Here is a 20996-nt window from a genome sequence, read left to right as displayed (position 1 = left end):
CCGGGGGATGGGGGTAGGCCAAGGGTTTGAAAATGGTATAGGTGCAATATATTCTGAACAGAAAGCAAAATTAATTGTAAATAATGTTGTAACAGAAGAGTTTAAGATTGAAAAAGGGACACGACAGGGGTGCCCTATTTCCCCATTACTTTTTATATCGGTCCTTGAGGTTTTGCTCAATATGATCAGGAGGGACCAGTTGGTTAAAGGCATTCAGGTCGGAGTCAAACAATACAAATTGAGAGCATTTGCAGATGACCTGGTACTTACATTACAGGAGCCAGAAGCTAGCACGAAAAGAGTTTTGGAAATAATCCAAGAGTTTGGTCAATTGGCAGGATTTAAATTGAATAAGTTAAAGACTAAGGTATTAGAGAAAAATCTAACACAGATTGAAAAAGAAAGGTTTCAGAATGAGACGGGGTTGACTGTGGCTAAAAAAGTGAAATATTTGGGTGTGAATATGACAGCTAAGAATGTGAATTTATTTAAAGACAATTATGAAAAAACTTGGACAGAAGTGAAAAAAGATCTAGAAATATGGTCAAACTTGAAGCTTTCCTTGTTAGGTCGAATTGCAGTTATAAAAATGAATGTTTTGCCAAGAATGTTGTTTTTGTTTCAAACATTACAAATAATGGATAAAATGGACTGTTTCAAGAAGTGGCAGAAAGATATATCTAAATTTGTCTGGCAGGGCAAGAAGCCCAGAATAAAATTTAAGATATTAACGGATTCAAAGGAAAGAGGGGGGTTTGCCCTGCCAGACTTTAAATTGTACTATGAAGCGGCAGCTTTCTGCTGGCTAAAAGAATGGCTGCTTCTTGAAAACACAGACATTTTGGATTTGGAAGGATTTAACAATATTTTTGGGTGGCATGCATATTTGTGGTATGACAAGGTTAAAGCGCATAAAAGTTTCAAAAACCATATTGTCAGAAAAGCACTGCTGAATGTCTGGGTTAAATATAAGGACTTGCTGGAAAATAAGACTCCAAGATGGTTATCACCAATGGAAGCTAAGGCAGTTAAAAAGCTAAATATGGAGTCGAAATGGCCAAGATATTGGGAAATCTTGGAAAAGGAAGGGGACAAACTGAGATTGCAGAGTTTTGAAAAATTAAAAGGGAAGGTGAGAGATTGGTTACATTATCACCAAATAAATGAAGTGTTTAAACTAGACAGAAAAATAGGCTTCCAGGTGGAAAAATCAAAATTAGAGACTGAACTGTTAGAATCCAGTACTAAGAATTTGTCAAAAATGTATGATCTGCTGCTGAAATGGAATACACAAGATGAAATGGTAAAATCAAGTATGATTAAATGGGCTCAGGACATTGGTCATAACATCATGTTTGCTGATTGGGAAAAGTTGTGGACCACCGGGTTGAAGTTTACGGCGTGTAACGCCTTAAGAGAAAATATAATGAAAATGATTTATAGGTGGTACATAACCCCAGTCAAGCTTGCAAAGATCTATCACTTGCCTGATAATAAATGTTGGAAATGTAAAGAAAAGGAAGGTACATTCTTTCACCTCTGGTGGACGTGCCCGAAGATTAAGGCATTCTGGGAAATGATTTATAACGAACTGAAAAAGGTATTTAAATATACTTTCCCCAAGAAACCAGAGGCCTTTCTCTTGGGTATTGTCGGCCAGGGGGTGTTAAAGACAGATACAACTTTTTTTATGTATGCTACAACAGCAGCTAGAATACTTATTGCAAAGTACTGGAAGACACAGGATCTACCCACACTGGAAGAATGGCAGATGAAGGTGATGGACTATATGAGTTTGGCAGAGATGACGAGCAGAATCCGAGACCAGGGAAGAGAAGCGGCGGAAGAAGAATGGAAAAAGTTCAAGGACTATTTAAAGAAATATTATAAAATTGGAGACAGTTAGAATGATGTTGGATTAAAACAAATGGTTACTATCAGTAATGGTTATGACAAAGAGAATAAGGGTGATTAGCATAAATTTATAATAAAATAAGGCAAGATTTCGCTGAATAATTGTAAGAATTTGGAATACAGAAACGGGAAGTAAGAGGAGGTCGAGGAAGTAAGGTTTAGAAATTGGGTTATGAAATGGTACTTGTTTTATGTTTTATTATTGTTGAATGTTTGTTCATGTATGTTTTGTTTCTGTTATATAAAAAATTGTTCAATAAAAAAAAAAAAACAAAGGATATCTCAACACTGCCCCCAAACCCCCCACTAAAAATTCATTACAGTACAGTAGACACATAACTGTAACCAAGAAACATCAGCAGCAAGAGAAGACGACATTTCTTGACATGCTTTATCTCAGAGGTGGCAAAAAATAATAATATGCAAGACAAAGTCAAAGCATTAGACATGCCCATTCTAGTATGGTCCTCATGTATGGCCTAAGGATCTGTGCTACATGTAGCATCCATGCTACAGAATGGACCTCCATCTTCTAGGGGTCACCAGCCTTTTGGGGCAAGTGAGCACATTTGGAGCAGGGGCCATGGGTGTCAGTCACAAAATGGCTGCTATGTGGTGTCTGGCATAACACAAAATGGCTGCCACATCTAAAAGAGCAGAAAAAGATGCAGAAAGATGCACAAAAGGATACAGGCATGCCTGCCCTATGTCATGCACTGTGGATTTTTGAGGAGATATTTACTGAGGCCTTTTGTAAGGGCCATAGGACATACTTGTAAATGCAGTGACTCCTTTCCATTTTTTACACTTCTCATGAGTGAGCATGTGAAGGATCATTACAAAACAAGAAAGCTGGGACTTGGTATTCATATTACTATGGTATTCACAAAATATATTGTCTGTGTTGCTAATAGAAGACCTTACAAGCCTCCAGTAAATCACCAAAACAAATTAACCAGGTGAATAGAGGCTGTTAGCAGTAGCAGCAGCAGGAGATTATGCAAGACTAATAAACATCCAAAGCAGCAACTCAAAGATGTGGGTAGCCCAACTGAACATTCAACCAAATAGCCCTAATTTTAAGAAGCATTTAAAAATAGGTATCCGCAAATGTTTGTTTCATACAAAAGCAATTCTGGTTCTTCATTCACATTCTCTACAACACTATATCTCTATAGCATCATACCAATTTATATCAGAAGTACACCTAACTTTTAACATTGTGGGTTATATCCAGAGTTACCTTCCATGAACAGAAGGACTTCGTCCATTTCCAGGAAGGACCTAAGTCCAGTGGAGACCAGTAATGTAGTGGCAAAGTTTAAAATTATTGATAAATCACAGCCATGTCTCATCAGAACCACACCCCCTCACAGCCATGCCCCTTTTAAGATTATACAATAATCTTAATCTTAAAATTCTACAATAATAATAATTAGGGGTGCATCTCAGCGATCAATGCTGGGATCTCCATGTGTTGCCTTTCAGCTAGATCTGCTATTTTATGCATGCATGCATGCATGGACAAATGATTTGGAGTGCTCCTGTACCTTATTTTGGACTCACTTTAGCCGTGTTTTCCTTGAAGTTCCATTGTACATAATAGCATTTGCACACCATTCTCTTGAAACCAAAGCGCCCTGTGTTTTCAATGTTCCTAAATGCTTGAGGGCATGAAGAAAAACTCCTTCTTCGTGTTGTTCCCACTTGCCTCCTATATTCGAGGAGCCAATCCTCTGGCTGACCCATCTCCTTTCACTCTGATTGACTCCAATCAGTAGCTTTAAAAAAAAACCTCCCATTTCATGATGAATGGACAGCTCTTGGACATTGGAGACAGGGTCTCCGCTGGGACCCTGCTGCAAATATAGTAATGGGTCTTTGACTCACCAACCCCTCATGATCCCAGACCACTACACCTCTTGTGGAAACTCCACCTGAAACAAGGGGAAGGAAGTAATTTTGGCTGACTCATCCATCTCCCTCCAGCCAGCTTCCACATGGTTCCAGAAGGGCTCCTCCAATCCACGGAAACAGATATTTAGGGGCCGCAGGAGAGAAAAAATCCACAAAAATCAACTTCCCACCACTTCTTAACATGGGAGCAAATGGGACCTCAGGATTGAGTCCAGTAATAATATATAATAAGATTGATGGTAATAGTTCAATCTCATGTTGACTAGACAGATTGACTAGTTAGCAGTACGTATTTTGGAGACAGTCTTATATTCGCAAGGAATCAGCAAATTTCCTGTTTTCACTGTTTAAATTTTAAAATATGAGATTTCCAAAGGAATATTTTGAATGGAGAATATTGCATCAGAATTTTGAGTGGTTTGGTATTGTTAGTACCTATTGGTTGTTTAGTTTTTGGAAGCTATCAAATAGAAAAAGCTGCCAACTCTCTAATACTAAATTCATTGCATTCTATTCAGCAGCATTGAGTACTGTCAAAAACTATTCCATGGCAACTAGCAACTACTGCCAGGTGCTAGATATCCTTGCATATTACTAAACCATAGACTTGTGTTTTTAAAACTATTGTACACCAGTTCCAAGATACTAAATATAATTGTGTGTCATCCATCAAGTACTCTCAAAAGCTAAATTAAGCCTACACAGCTTGGGATCGCTCCCTCCAAGCTAAATGCAGCCCTATAGCCCACCAGGGATTTGATCAACCCCCAGGTTCTGCTGCCTGCTTGGGAGTGTAAAAACACTGGGGTGGGGGTGGTGCTAAGCAACTGTCGAGCAGGCATATATTACATGGCAGGTGGGCTCCATTCAGTTTGCCTGGCCTCAAAATTGCACGCAGACTGTATTTTTACTATTTCCCATCAGCTATCAAATACCAGCAGGAGCTTGATAACACCTCTTTTGCAAATCTTGTAGGAGCAATTGAAGTTTTCTATACCTCTGGGGAGACAGCATATCTAGATGGGTCACAAATTGTGTTGCCCTGATTTAGGAGCTCTTGCGTAGAATTTAGTCAACATATTTTCTGTCTTGGGGCACTATTTTTAGGGAGAACTTAGGCTTTATTAAGCTGTTTTGGCACAGGCTGGAGAAAGGATGTGGAAAGTTTTTCAGCCAAGGTTGCATTTCCTAAGGCTAACTTCCTGGGAGGGTACCACATGCTAGTGGGAGGTGGAGCCCAAGGCAAAAGTAAGCAGGTCACTGAATGTGAATTTTACCTTCGCACAATAGGCTGATTTCCACCCATGCATGCACACATCTTTATCCTCCATCCAGGCAGGTAAAAGGCCTTATCAGATTTCAGGGACACATTCCAGTCATGCAAAAACACTTGAGCAGAAGGTGCAGCAGGGCTGGTCGTGGGGAAGTGTGGGCTGGGAAGGGCAGACAGAGAGGCTTGGCCACCCAGCCTGAGGTACCCAGTCTCTGGGTTAGAGTAAAGTAAGTTGAAGTATTAATTAACTCCAAAATGTGGCAAACTTCTACTGTGAATTCCTTTGTGATCCTTTGAATGGACATCTACCACCTTGGCTCTATTCAGGATTAGTTCAGTTCATTTATGAACATTCTCTGCAAATTCTTAGAAAGTCCTTTAATTCATACAGCTGACAAATGCAAGATGGTGCTTCTTTGAGAATCCACTGCCAAGCAGTGTAGACTCTGGCCCCAAATATCTGAAAGACCACCTCCTTCTCTAAAGACCCTCTTGGGTGCTGAGATTGGCAGATGGGGCCCTCTTGGTAGCTCCTCCACCCTCAGAGGTTTGGGATGGTGGCCTGGGAATGGGCATTCTCTGTGGTGGCCCCTAAGCTGTGGAATTCCCTCCCCACAGAACTGAGTCTGGCACCTTCATTATACAGCTTCCGGAGAATGCTGAAAACACACCTCGTTTCTCTGGTTTTTGAATCCTGGGGGTATATATTTTTAGGACCCATCTTATTTTTTGTGGTTGTAAATTGTTTAAAACTTTTTTAATATTGTGTTTTAATGTTGTAACAGAAGCCCTGGGGACATTACACTCTAGATAAATTTGTACAATGATGACCTACTTAATTATGGGCACTGGTGATGTCTTTACCTCAAGCCAGTTTAAGAGTCTTTCCCTCTCTTCAGTGAACCCTGGGGGCTCTAGTCCTAAGTCAGGAACTAGGAATCTCTAACAGGGAATTATCAGCATCTTCACTAAACTACAATACCTAGGATTCTTTGAGAAAAGCCATGGAGACAGTTAAAGGGATAAGCTTGCAGTGTAAAAATGCCAGCTGTATTCAATGCTGATTGTCATCAAGATAACATATGCAAATTCATGCTGATATGCCAGCAAGAGATTCAGCAAGAGGGTCTCAGCAAACAGTTGCTTTCATGTATTGCATTTGTTTGTTTCTAATTGATTCACTTGCAGTTGTTTTGTAATTGTATGTGTTCTACGATTCTATGTACCGTATTTACCAATTTCTGATTAAAATGTAGCACACATTTGAAGTCAGCCTACCACAGGCTACAGTTAACATATCATAGCCTTAGGAGAACAGCACCCGTGCTTCTCTGTTTAAATAACAGATGAGATGCTTAGTGTTAATAAGATGTAAATCACTTGCCTAGTCTGCAGCCAACACCTTTACATACAATTCTATCCCGTGTATCTTCAAGAAATTCAGGTGTCGGTCAGTACCTGAGAGTGAAAAAAGGCATTGACAAGAATGAAGTTCTGTGAGAACTATGGATCCTTCTTCCAATTAGCACAGGGTGGTACCTATCGTCACAACTCTATGATGTAGATTAGGCTGACAGGGTAACTGGACAAATGTAACCAAGTGAAAGCTTCTCAAGCAAAGTACAGTGGTACCTCAGGTTACATACACTTCAGGTTACATACGCTTCAGGTTACAGACTCTGCTAACCCAGAAATAGTGCTTCAGGTTAAAAACTTTGCTTCAGAATAAGAACAGAAATCGGGCTCCGGCGGCGCAGCAGCAGCAGGAGGCCCCATTAGCTAAAGTGGTGCTTCAGGTTAAGAACAGTTTCAGGTTAAGTACGGACCTCCGGAACGAATTAAGTACTTAACCCGAGGTACCACTGTAGTCAGTTTCCAGACTTGTGGAGCAGCTGCCAAACAAGGCTCCTCTGTGCTCCCTTGTGTTGTTGTGGACTTGGACTTGTTCATAAAGAGCTTGCCTGATGTCTGGGACTACAAGTATCACCTATCTTCTCCAATCTCTTGGACAGCTTTCATCCTGACATTTAGAAATGGATAATGAGCAACAGTTTGTTTCCAGTATTCTCAAAATAGCCTAAGAGGAGTGCCTAGTCCAGTATTCTGGTTTCCATAAGTTTGCAACCAGAATGCCTCAGGGGATTATGAAAATAAAGGCCATCAACTCAGTATCCTTCCCCTGTTGTTCATTCCCACCATCAGAGGTTGACCACCTTTTGAAATTTCTGCTGCTTTTCAATCCTTGATTGCTGCATAGTTGCCTTGCTGATTTAAGAAGCAGCTTGAGTCCTTTGCTAGCATCCACTTCAGTCACAGAAGGACAACCATGCAAGGAAGGGAAGAGGCAGCCCTGCAAGCTCTGCCCCACTTATGCTGCATCACATCTGCGTTGAAGGACATTCTTCCAAAGTGAGGAGGCTCCTCATCTCGTGGAAACTCCCTGCATGATTTAGAATCCTGTTTTAATCCACTATGAATCCAAGTCACACCTATAACTCTATAGGCAGAGGAGGCTCCTGATTTCAGAAGAATGACCTTCAAGGGAAGGTCATGTGCTGGAGAACATGACATAGGATAAACCCTGCAGCTGGATCAGACCAAGGACCCATCTAGCTCAACACTCGCTTCTCACAGTGGCCAACCAGATGCCATTGGAGAGCCCATAAGCAGAACCTGAGCTCAAGAACACTCACCTCCCCACCTGCAATCTTCAGCAACTGATGCTTAAGAACCATGCTATATCTGCCAGCATAGGGAGCAAGAAGGCTTGCCAAATGCATGATTTATTTATATATTTTATTTGTGAATCATTTCCCATGAGGCATCTTGAAGCAATTTGCAATATCATTGTAAAGCAATTTACAAGATAATTATGTATTTGCCAACAGGATTCCTTGCCGGCCCTGCACCATAAGGTCCCAGGGCAGGTTATAAAAATACAATATTCATTGCATAAGTGAATTGTATGCCTGAACAGGCTTTTGGTGCCCCCAGGGGCAAGGACAGCTCAGAATTACAGTTGTTTTAGCTTTTTTTGCTCTTTAGGTGGCTTGACTGAAATGTAAGTAAATTCATTATTTAAAGGATGCTTGCACACATTTGATCCCCTCCTCCCTTTTTTAAAATTGATATATATCTGGATGCAAATGCTAGGCAGCAGAGTCATATCCACTCTCAGTCACATCAAAAGCCAGTGCAAGAGCCCTTGCTTTCCTCTGGTGGAAAATAAAAGGCACAATTAAAATTTCATTTGCATTAGTGTTTGCATTCGCTCAGCAAAACCGACACATTAACTCAAGTTTGAGAAGCGAACATAACAATAATGAGACTAGGAATGGATTCTCTGTAGCTTGTTCAAACAGAACTGCAGGAATGAAGATACTGTAAAATGGCAATTTCAAGCCTTCAGGGATATTATTACCTTTTGGCATCGGTAAGCAAGCAATATTAGTATTACCTTAATATATACCTCAGGATCAAATCCTGTAAGTGCAGCACAAATAATTCAGCTTGGCAAGGGGTCAACATGGAAATGACAGAATGGCATATCAATCAGATCTCTATCCAGTGGTTTTTTAGGCATCCAAAAGAAGAAGTACAATGCCCATATACCTGTGCTTATTTTTTGCAACCTTATAAGCATCATAAATCCAGTCCCTTAATTATTCATTGTTAAGCACCCACCTGATCACTATGGCTTCTTTGGTCATTGTTTTCTCAACGGACACATACAAATTTCTGTTTTGAAGATTCATGCTGAGCAGTGCAAGAGAGCCATGATGCAAGGATAAATGTCTGGCAGTGGTGATGATCTTCTGTCTGGCCCATGGACCAAATTAGGCTAGCCAGGCCTCCCCATGTGGTCTGCAAGACCATTTTGGCCAAGCCACACCCACATGCTTGACATGGGGTGTATAAAGATGTGGCTCAGCTGAAAAGCGGGTTTGCAAGCACCACAAATCATCTGATTGTCAGTGCCTGCAAAGCACCATTCCACTTCCCCGCACGATTTGATTTCAAACCACACAGGCAAATGAAAACTGGTCACCTGGTTTCACTGTGATGTCAAGTCACTGACAGATGGGCAGCCCCACTCACTTGTCAAACGGCCCATGTGAGGTGGGGAGTTAAGAGTCTGGTCTGTTAGCCAGATGCAGTTTCCCACCCCTAGCCTATGAAGAGTATTTGGAGTCCTGATGATAGCTGTGTTTAGGTTGTCCAGCTAGCTGGGAGGTAACTAAACAGTCAGAATGTTTGGGCAGATGGACCTTACAGCAAAGATATGTGCAGATTAGCATGTTGCTCAACAACTCGGCAGGAGCCTAGAGAGAGTTTATATGCTGTGGCACGCTCCTTGCTTCAACTTAATGGAAATGATAGACTACTAGTTGACTTCAGGACAGTACATCTTCACACAGTGCATAGTTAAACCATGGAACTCACTCCCACAGAAAGCAGTGATTGATGACAACCAACTTAGATGGCTTTAAGACTGGTATGACAGATGACACCTGTAGCATCAATTTCAGTTCTCCCAGATTCTCATATTCTCAAACGACAGCTCCCTTGGCCTGAAAAGCAAGATGAACTCTGCACCCCATAGTCGCCTTTGACTGGACTTAACCATCCAGGGGGCCTTTACATTTTACCTATTTCCAGTCAGCTCTCCACATTTCTGCAGCAATCAGCATTAAAAAAATAATAATTCAATCCTTTTTGGATGCAGCTTTGACTAATATACATATTTTGCAAGTGGTTTTCCCTAATGGAGTGCATACTGTAAGAATGCACAGTCTGCAGCATGTAGATTGGTTGTGAGCCTGAATAATTCGTCTTAGATTTATGTGAATCCACCTATAATAGTGAAAGTCAGTTGATTTTTAGCACTCACGTTGGCTCTGGAGCCCAATCTACACTATACATTTAAAGCAGTATCATACCACTTTAAACAATCATGGCTTCCCCACCAAAAATCCTAGGCACTGTAGTTTGTTAAGAGTGCAGCAATCTGTTAGGAGAGCCCTATTTCCTTCACAGAGCTACAGCTGCCAGAGTGGTTTTACAATTAATCTCTCTTCCCTTCTTAAAGTACTATGATACTGCTTTAAATGTATTGTACAGATGGGTCATTACATTCTTCTTTATCCCTGCTTTCTATGGTCAAAAGTATGGAAGACAAGTAGTAACTGAAGTGAAATATCCACCCCTGAATTACTGGGAAATGGTTACTCACATGTCTCCGGTACTCTGATTTCGTTCTTCTATATGGCAGAAAATTAACCTTGAGAAGAATGGCTATTCCATGTAGCCCTCTACTCCACCGTCTACTATATGTGCTAATTCCACATACCATTCTTTGAGATTACATGTGGTCCCAGGGTTAATGACTTGCCTTTGGATAATAGAATCATAGAAGAGTTGGAAGGGACCCTGAAGGCCACAGTGACATGAAGGTTCAAACCCCACTACTGTTATTAACTTATTATGCACCCATGAGCAAGTTGTGTCAAAAGGCCTAAGGCTGCAATCCGCAACACTTTCCTGAAAGCAAGACCCATTGAACTCCATGGGAACTGACTTCTTAGTATAAAAATGCATGGCCAGTTTCCTACTTGCGTTGTTGGATGAATTGTGGCCTACTTCACGGTGTCGATCAGGGGTGGGGAACTGAAGGGCTGGATTTGAACAAGGCCAACCCTCCAAGAGTCCAATTCCACAGGACCCAAGGTAGAAGTGGGTGTGGCTAAAGTACACGGGGCTAAAGACAAAGGGAGAATAACAATAAAAGAAGAAATGAAATGAAAAATTTAAATCACGTCTCTGAAAGAAGTGGGAGGGAGTGTCGCTAGCAACCAGGAAGTCTACTGACATCTACTGGAAGGAAATCAAGTCTCAGAAGAAGAAGAAAAGAATATAGTAGTACAGGTTTGATACACCAATGTAGTCCATTCCCCTGCCAAAAGCAGCAGGGACATGGGTGGAGGAAAGGCACCAAAACCAACCAGCACCTCAATTTCATCCAGATTCAAGGTGCTAAATGAACTGTCAAGCCCCAGCTGCAATCAGGAGCACACTGCATGAGCCGTGGGATGTTCCCTAATGCTCTAGGTTCGGGTGACATTAGGTGATGCTGGATGATTGACAGTTGTGGGAGGGCTGGAGGGTTCCCACTGCTGGTGCAGACAAATAAAAGAACATACATGTTAACTCAATCAGTCGTTCACAAAAGGGGGGAAACACAGTGCTTAACATCACTTCCCTTTGTGACCATTGCCTATTACTATTTTTAACAGTAGTTGTATTTTAACTGTCAGTCGAAGCAGTCTTAGCAATCTAACCAAATAGTAGATACAGCAATGTTTTAAAAACTAGGGGAGGAAATATGAGGCTAATGCCTAGTTCTAGGATTTCTATTAATGTAATTTTTCCATAACCATTTATTCATTGTGGTTGATCAGAAGCGTGAAACTCCACATTGCGAATCACAAAGGGAACCAAATTAAGAAAGCTGCCCAGCAAATCTGTGTCAGTTTGACACTGAAAGAAAAATGCAGGCTTTACGCCGGCAGCATATTTAATACAAACCCAAAAGGCACATGGCATAGCTGAATCATTTAACCTTCAGAATTCGAGAAACTGCTTTTGCCAATGGAATGACCGAGGGATCAATGTAAATGCAGTTATGATGCACTAAAGGAAATACGACCCTTGCGTGGCCTGCATTTCATGCTCCATCTAATTTGAACCTCCTGCCTCTGCCTCTCGTGGCGTCTCTCCCAAAGCAGAAAATGAAATTGGATTCAGGGTCAGGAACTCAAATGCATCCTGAAAGCCTGCCTAAGCAGCAAAAGGCTCTGCAACAGACAGCAAGGTGGGGCTGAGCCAGATTATGGTTTCCCCTTTGAGCCCACTCACCGCAAAGGAATCAGCTATGCCTGTATCTGTGTCAGCAGGTTCCAGGAACCCTCTTGGTTGAGGGATTTTGTGAGTGATCTGTGAGTTTGCTTGGGCTCTGGGTGAGAGGTGGGAGGGTGAGAGGTGCTGAGAGTGCCGAATAAGGATTTTTATACCCATATTTATTCATTCATCATTTGTATTAATGGTTTTATTGTTCATTTTTGTAACGTGCTGCTGTTTTGTTTTCTGTACGCTGCTTAGATATATTTTATGAATTAAGTGGTGCAGATGTCTAAATAAAATACATAAATAAGGCGGCCAAAGGGCATTTTGTCTTTTGTCTCTAAATCATCCCTCCAGTGGTCTGCACTTTGTACCCTTCCTTAGATGTCTGTGCTTCCTGAAAACCCCATGACGTCCTCAGCTGGGCTTTCTAGGAAGCTCAGAAAGATTGGGAGGCTGCCTACTCCTTGCCTGACAGCTGTTTGACATTTTCCTTTTAAAGAAATCTGCATGGAAAGACTTGGCTAAAAATTACAAGGAAGATGAAATTGAAATTGGTGAGTGCACACTCACAGGTGCTCAGTAGACAGCTTCCCCATGTTCCAGTTAAAGCTCTGAATGAACCTCTCCCATGTGGCTCTGAGTGGTGATGTTTTTTATGAAATGGAGAGAGAATGTACAGTATTTTGAAGCAAAACAATGAAGCATAGAGGGGCCTGCTCACTCTGCTTTTATGATCACAGAATCCACAGCAATATGCAAATTATGCTTTTCTTCCCTCCCTACATTAAAGTTGATCAGGCCATAGATAGATAGATAGATAGATAGATAGATAGATAGATAGATAGATAGATGATAGATAGATAGATTGATAGATGATAGATGATAGAAGATAGGTAGATGATAGATAGATAGATAGATAGATAGATAGATAGATAGATAGATAATAAATAGATAGATAGATAGATAGATAGATAGATAGATAGATAGATAGATATAGATAGATAGATAGATGATAGATAGATAGATAGATAGATGATAGTAGATAGATAGATAGATAGATAGATGATAGATAGATAGATAGATAGATAGATGATAGATAGATAGATAGATAGATAGATAGATGATAGATAGATAGATAGATAGATAGATGATAGATAGATAGATAGATAGATGATAGATAGATGATATAGGATAAAATTTGTGCACAGATATCCAGTGTGTTTATTTTACTGGGCCTTCTACAGGCATAGCTGTGTTTGTCCATGCATCCATCTCTGTAGGAAAAAAATAATCTGTAACCTCACTAAAAGCATTTCAATTCTATTTTATAATCTCAGGTCCAAACTATGTTAAATGTGTAGCTTGACATTGCATGATTCTTTTTTAAATTTTTAATAGCAGCTTCTGGGAAGGGAGTTGAGCAAGATTGGACTGCAGTGAGTGAAACAAGCCAACTTCAAACAATGGATTATAAAGTTGGCTTGTTTCAACAATCCATAGTTCATATTAGCTGCAGTTTAGAAGCAAAGGTCTCTGAGTTTCTAGGTGCCATTCTAATGGAGAGAAAAGAAAGGGGTATGCAGAATCAAGGGTTACCACTGCCATAATAAACTGTAGTTTCTTGTGACATGCAGATATAGCCACAGTACAGTTTTGCTGTGAGGTTTTTCCAAAGTTACCGCCTACTGAGATTTCTCTGATGGGATTGTTTACATACCATTCAGCTGCTACTTAGTTTTTAAAAGAATCACACAAATCCAGACTATACACCTGCAGTTTGGCCCCCAGACCATATGAAATAATAATAATAATACATTCAAAACTAAACAAGGCAATCTCAGTTGTTAGCTAAAATTTATATTTAGATCTATGGTGTGTTTCATGCAGCATTATTTAAATGAAGTGCATTGTTATGCAGTTCATTCCTCAGATGTTTTGCATGCCACTCACAGTTTACTATATTTTACTCAAAGCCCTAGATTCAAAGAACTATGGACTTTGGACCTGCATTCAAACTCCCCATGTCATTTTGCAGACCTATTTTGACACTGACAGGAGTTTGTGACATGGCAGTGAGGTAGGGGATTGATGAGAATGCCACTCAAGGGGGGGGGGGGGGAATACTGAAAGTAGGTTTTGAAATCCCAGCCAAAGTATATCCTATTTGCAATCTTGCTGAGAAACATGCAGGTTAAATGTTGATGTACTTGCTACATATATGAGACAGACAATTCAAGGCTAGAAGTAACCTCTTGTCTTTGTGAGTTTTCTTTGCATTCACATAAGCTGGACCTTGGAGGGGAGGTCTCAGTACTTGAATAGTTGGCACTGTGGTGCTGGATCCTGGCTTCATAAATGCAGATTGGCATACATTATATGTTCCAATATTTCTCCCCTCTCCACAGCAGAGAACTGGCCAATAAGAGCCATCAGAAACACCTGTGCATAGATGCCAACTCCATACGGCTGAAGTGTCTTCAGACCCCCCACCCCCAAAGTCTATTGGGGCTGAGCACCCCCCCCCCATCTTAATGGGCTGGGCTTCATGGTGGTGGGCCTCACCAGGCCTCATTGCAGCAGCAGGCCTCACTAGTCCTCACATCACAGATCACATATTTGCATGACAGCACACTGTGCATCATGTGTGTGACATCACACACGCATAACAGTTCCCTCCCCCCCCCCCCATGTTGGGCGGAACTCAGTTTCTGGACCTATGTGAGAGCCTTGGGGAAGGAGAGGCTGAAGCAAGACTTAAATCCTCAGTGCCCTAGGTGGAGAGGCTTTATTCTTTCACTTCTCATTGGAAATAAACAGTTATCAGTCTTTAACTGCCCATAAGTGAAAGACGATCCCTGATGGGTGAGGAAAAAGGCAGAAACTGCAGCCTTATTCATATTTGCTGCTACTGGCATGATGAGTGTGTGTGTGTGTGTGTGTGTATGAGAAAGATCAAAGATTCTTCAATGCATAAGAAATTATTTTAAAAAGCCACCATTTATGAGAAATCTTTCATCTTCTTAAATATTTTTACAAAGTTTTAGTTGAGCAATTCATTTTGCAGCTCTACCAGCAACACTAATTGCCATTTAAATTAAACATTCTGTAAGACAGGAATCAGGAGAGGTGAAACAGATTAATACAGTCTCTTTCATTTCAGCCTACAAGGAAAAGATGAAGGAGCTGTCGATGCTTTCTTTGATCTGCTCCTGTTTTTACCCTGAACCTCGAAACCTGAACATATACACATATGATGGTAAGTAACTTTCAGTGGATATTCTTTGGTTTAGCAAAGGATTCCTTGGGCTGCCTTTTATAAGTGTGTGTGTGTGTGTGTGTGTGTGTGTGTGTGTTCTAATGTCTGTGGCAGCCCAAGAAGCCATCTGCATTATCTGTTGCCATTGCTCTTTTATCACAATACTAGCACAATATTGGGTTGAAATGTTTTAACTTTTCCTTTACAGACATGGAAGTGAAACAGATCAACAAGCGTGCCTCTGGCCAAGCTTTTGAGCTGATCCTGAAGCCACCTTCTCCAGTCTCAGAAGCACCACGGACTTTAGCCTCTCCAAAGAAGAAAGATCTGTCCCTTGGAGAGATCCAGAAAAAGCTGGAAGCTGCAGAGGAGAGGAGAAAGGTATCTAGCCACTTACTTCACGGTCAAAACATGTAACTGGGAGGAGGAGAAGGGATCCATTCAAGTTAATCTACTTGCTATCCATGTTATTATTGGCACCAAAAATGGTGAAGGAGCACTTGCAAGTTATACATTGCAAAAATGTTGTTGTTGTTGTTGTTGTTGTTCTCCTCCTCCTCCTCCTCCTCCTCCTCCTTCTCCTTCTCCTCCTTCTTCTTCTTCTCCTCCTCCTTCTTCTCCTCCTCCTCCTCCTTCTCCTCCTTCTTCTCCTCCTTCTTCTTCTCCTCCTTCTCCTCCTTCTTCTCCTCTTCCTTCTTCTTCTTCTCCTCCTCCTCCTCCTCCTCCTCCTTCTCCTTCTCCTCCTTCTTCTTCTTCTCCTCCTCCTTCTTCTCCTCCTCCTCCTCCTTCTCCTCCTTCTTCTCCTCCTTCTTCTTCTCCTCCTTCTCCTCCTCCTTCTCCTCTTCCTTCTTCTTCTTCTCCTCCTCCTTCTCCTCCTCCTTCTCCTCCTCCTTTTTCTCCTCCTTCTCCTCCTCATCCTCCTCCTCCTCCTCCTTCTCCTTCTCCTCCTCCTTCTCCTTCTCCTTCTCCTTGTAGTACATTCCAAATAGGAAGCTGCCTTATACTGAGTCAGAACATTGTTCTATTTATGCTGATTCTAAGTGGCTTTCCAGAGTTTCTGGCAAGGGTCTCCCTCGGCCCTACCTGGAGATGCTGGGAATTGAAACTGTGAGGAAAGATGCAATTCTTCATTGCTTTCCTTAACACACAGTGCTCCACGTTGAATCAATGAGCTGCTTCGTTTGCAGAAATCTATGGTCTGTGTCTGAAAGCAGATGGAACTGTCACTTAAGAATAACCAAGCATATGACTGTTTCAGTGCTGAGCGGACATGGCTCAGTGATACATGCTTTGCATGTAAAGTATCCCAGGTTCAAAACCCAGCATCTTCCAGGTTGGGCTAGGAGAAGACCCCACCCTAAAATCCCAGGCAATACTGAGCTAGATGGACCATAATCTGATTTAGCATGACTGCTTGCTGAGAACATTTCCAGTTGTTGCAGCATGAAAAGGGGCCTGAGCTGATGCTAGCATGAAGCTCTACTATGGCACATTCATTTCTGCAAACAGGCATCTTAAACCCCTCTGGATTTCTGTAACCTAGTTAAGATATGTTCTTCAAAGGTACAAGCTCTCTTAAAAGTCTTGTGACACTTTTAAGACTAGCAGATTTATTGTGGCATAAGTTTTTTGTAGACCAGAGCCCACAGCGTCAGAAAACATATGGTAAATCTATTTGTGTCCAAGACTCCCATGGGATTCCTAGTTGTTTTGAGTTCTTACACTGTCCCCCAAAGGCAGGAGTGGGAAACAACACTTCAAAATGAAGTTAGGCACATAGGAGAGCTAATATTGTGTATGTGTGCGTACTATTGCTGTTAACTGCTACTACTATGCTTTAAACAATTTAAATGTCGCCTAACTGCAATAGTCTCTAAGTGGTATACAGGAAATACAATTCAGAAAAGGTAAAAATCAGTCCCTACACGTTCAAGAAATCGGTAGATCACTTGCTTTTTCACACATCCCAATCTTGTACCTAGTTTCTCATTCACATTCCTCCCCACTCAGATCAATAGCACTCACCTGTGTACAATTGGTATCAAGTTTACACCTGAAGACTACAGGCTTGCTTGCAGGTTACACTGAGCACAGGTGCAAGCCGTCTCCACACAAGTACAAATGGTTGTTTGGAAGAATATGCGCTTGTTGATTTGGACGGCGCCACTGCTGTGTACACAGACTGCACACTCAAACTATACAAGTGAATAACTGTACAAGTGTACAGCTCAACTTTTTGTGTATACATATTGTTCACTTGTTAAATGTAGTGTGTGAACTCCCTGTCATGATACCCATAAACTATTTCAGATGTCATGATAACCATGGCTTATTTCCCCTGCCATTTCCACCTCTGTCACAATTAGCTACAGTTTAGCTTGTCATCTAAACCCTGCATAGAAGCTATGGTGGTGCTATGTGGTTGGCTGTATCATTATTAGCACCAGTGCCTGTAGTCGTATTTATATTATTTCACATCCACCCCTCTCATTTTCAAGAACCACAAATAAAATCCATCCAAATATATGGTCCCCAATGCACTAAAGAAATGTATCTGAATATCAGTGAAAGACAGAATTCATGCCATAGCATCTATTACCCAGTCCTTCCCCAACTGAGTGTCCTCCAAAAACTTTGGATAGCTGTGGCTGATGGGAGTTATAGTCCAAAAAATCTGGAGGGGATCACATTGGGGAAGGTTTCTATAACTGAGGGACTCAAAATACTTAGCTGTTAAACTAACTTCCAAGGTTTTAAAAGCAAAGATTGAGTTGTACAGTAGGATCTTCCTTAGCCAGAACATTAATATGAATTATATTCCAAAGGGATTCATATTCTTAGTAGCTTTTGGATTATGGTGCAGAAATTACATGTGATCCTATTAATGGATTTGCATTTATGTGAAAGGTAATTGGGAAGCCCCTGCTGTTTAACATTCCATAGAATTGGGGATAATGTTCACCCTTTTAAGTATTCATGCTGTCAGGTGCTCAGTGGCCATCTTTTGCTTGTTAATATCACTCACCATAATGACTATATGCAAAAGAAGCTTCCACCTAATCATCAGCAAAATCTTCTCTGTTACAGCAGATGGGCAATGCCATCCAATTTCCTTTTCTAGTCTGTGAATGCAGAAGCTAAATAAACCTTTATTTTTAACCTTTATTTTAAAACAAGCCAGTGCGAAGGGGAGGTGTATGCCTCCTCCTTTGCTTCTTACTTAAATATACTAGAAGACTGTTCATGATCTCCTTTTCTGGTAGGTTCAGGGTTCTCAATGCAAAACAAGCATCTCTGCCCATGACCCGCTCTCTCAAAGTTTGTGTTTAATCTTAGAATTTATTGAGCTCAGATAGAGAATACAAACTTCCCCCACTATATAGTTACATGCACAGCTATGCTCAGATTCTTTCTGACTGTGGGGAAGAATACTTTGGGACTAGTTTAGGAGCTCATTCCTGACTCTGCAATTGATCTGCCTGGCCCAAGCCACTAGTAAATTCAACAGTGTGGTGCGTTAGCTCAGTTATGTGAGTAGCTCAGATCTTTCTGAGATCTTCTGAAGTGGAAATTGGCCCCGCACAGTCTGAACCCATATTAAATCATTAATACAAGCAAGATAACACACACACACCAGTCTGAAAAACCACTAAGCATGCAGTAGCTGATGGAAATCACTGCACATATTAGTTCTCTCCTCATGGTGAGCTGACTGTATTCATTTCACATACCATGTGCAGGATTTTATTGTTTTCCTCCCATATTTAATGAGCAAACTAGACAAGACAGCAGGAGATATAAAACTGGAGCTGGTAAGTGAGAGTAAATGCAATTATCATGGAGCAGGGAGATACAGTAACTGTATGCTTCCCCTGAAGGGCAAATAACAGCTCTAGGGAGGATGTGAATTGTAATAAGTGCATGAGGGAAAGGGTTAACTCTTCTCCCTCCAGTGCCATATTCCCATTATCTTTCTCCTTTTGAAAAACTGTAGGGGATTTAATCATGGACTTCTCACTGCCTTATATCACTGGAGCCCAATTCACATTCGGAGTAGTTAATGGTGGTGCGTGGGGTGTGTGTGTGTGTAAATACACAACTGAAGTGGTGTGTACACCAGGTGTGAGGAACCTTTGGCTCGCCAGATGTTGCTGAACTACACTTCCCATCAGTCCTAGCAAACGTGGCCAATAATCAGGGCTGATGGGAATTGTAGTCCAGCGATTTCTGAGGAACCAAAGGTTCCCCATACCTGTTGTATGTAATGGGTAACATATAGACAGCCATTCAATGTATATGCAATTTCAACCAGATGTCATCATCTGACACCAGTTCACAGGTTGTGTGAATCATCCCCCAGCTGACAGTAAAGGCCAGCTTCAGGACACAAAATAACCTTGAGAATTTAGGTCATCCCTGTATGCTACCTTTAAATATTTAATCAATATGTGGATGAATAAAGTTAAATATGGAAAGTGTCTAAGAAATATTTTTAAATGCAGATAGTTTTGTCCACCCGTTCAAAACAATCCAAACAGTAATGTAATAATACTTGTATTAAGGAGGAAAGCCAACAGTTAACTTCAATGGGGAAGGGATGGCCATTGTCTTTTTGCTTAACAACATGCAGCAGGAAGAAGAGTCTTATAAAACTCAAAAGCTAGCTCGCTGTTTCTGTAACTTTTAGTGGGCGGTAATCAAGACAGTATGCTACCGCTAAAGTATCCAAGGGTTATAAACACATTCCAGCTCTTTAGTTAAGAAAAATTACTTTCGGTAACTCCTTGGGTTTGAAGCCAGATTAAACAACAAAACATTTGGGGCATTTTGAAATCGTGAATTCCGTAGGATATGGAGGAAATGTTAACTTCTGAGACAATTTGCAATCAAGTAAACAAATATACTGTGAAATACATAACTTGAGTGAAATACAAAATGCACAGGCTGTGATCTAGCAGTGGCTCCCACCAGAGGAAGCCATTTCTGTTGATTTCTTTGCCTTCTGACAGCTCCCTTTGCCCCTTCCCAAAATAATGTACTCCAGAGGGTAGGTGAACCCCCTGAAATGATATGAGATGTGCTTTTAAACTACAGGAGGAACGGGGAGAATGTGCATCAGAAGCATAACTCCCAATCAAAATGTAGTTTTTAAAGCAGCCCATAAAATTTGCCTACAATCCCATAGAACAACAAAAATAGAATGGCAGAATATTTGGAGGAGGTTCTGTTAGTAAGAGTGCTGCTCAGGGATTCATGTTTGTCAGATGCTCTCAAAAATTTTCAGACATTTTTATTGGCATTGGCATTTCAGACCAGAGGTGGGGGACCTGTGATCACACACCATTGGACTACAACTCCCATAATCCCTTATTACCCAGGCCAGCTGAGAGTTGGACTCCAACAGCATCTGGGAGGCCACACGGCTTCACCATCCTTGCTTTAGACATATTATTTCACATATTATCCTTCCAACCTTGGCTGAATGCTTTTCAAACAGACTATCCCCTTGGATCTCTTTCTTTCCCCTTCCTTTCACAGTCCCAGGAGGCTGTGGTGCTGAAACAACTGGCAGAAAAGAGAGAACATGAGCGAGAAGTCCTTCAGAAGGCTTTGGAGGAGAACAATAACTTCAGCAAAATGGCAGAGGAAAAACTGATACTGAAAATGGAACAGATCAAAGAAAACCGTGAAGCTAACTTAGCTGCTCTTATTGAACGCCTCCAGGAGAAGGTA

The 20996-nt window shown here is 41.2% G+C and overlaps 1 protein-coding gene across 1 annotated transcript in view; it reads left to right on the top strand.

Annotated features, from left to right (window-relative positions):
- Nucleotides 1-20996, top strand: part of STMN2 (stathmin 2) — a 41240-nt gene that overhangs the window by 16827 nt on the left and 3417 nt on the right. Inside the window, exons 2-4 of the mRNA XM_053395794.1 lie at nucleotides 15168-15263; nucleotides 15472-15644; nucleotides 20802-20993. Coding sequence (XP_053251769.1) covers nucleotides 15168-15263; nucleotides 15472-15644; nucleotides 20802-20993 — 461 coding nt within the window. The remainder of the gene's footprint in view (nucleotides 1-15167; nucleotides 15264-15471; nucleotides 15645-20801; nucleotides 20994-20996) is intronic.

Source organism: Podarcis raffonei, chromosome 7 (genome assembly GCF_027172205.1).
Source record: "Podarcis raffonei isolate rPodRaf1 chromosome 7, rPodRaf1.pri, whole genome shotgun sequence".
NCBI lineage: Eukaryota > Metazoa > Chordata > Lepidosauria > Squamata > Lacertidae > Podarcis > Podarcis raffonei.
The sequence above is the reverse complement of the archived record's forward strand: the minus strand, read 5'-3'. Positions and strand labels throughout refer to the sequence as shown.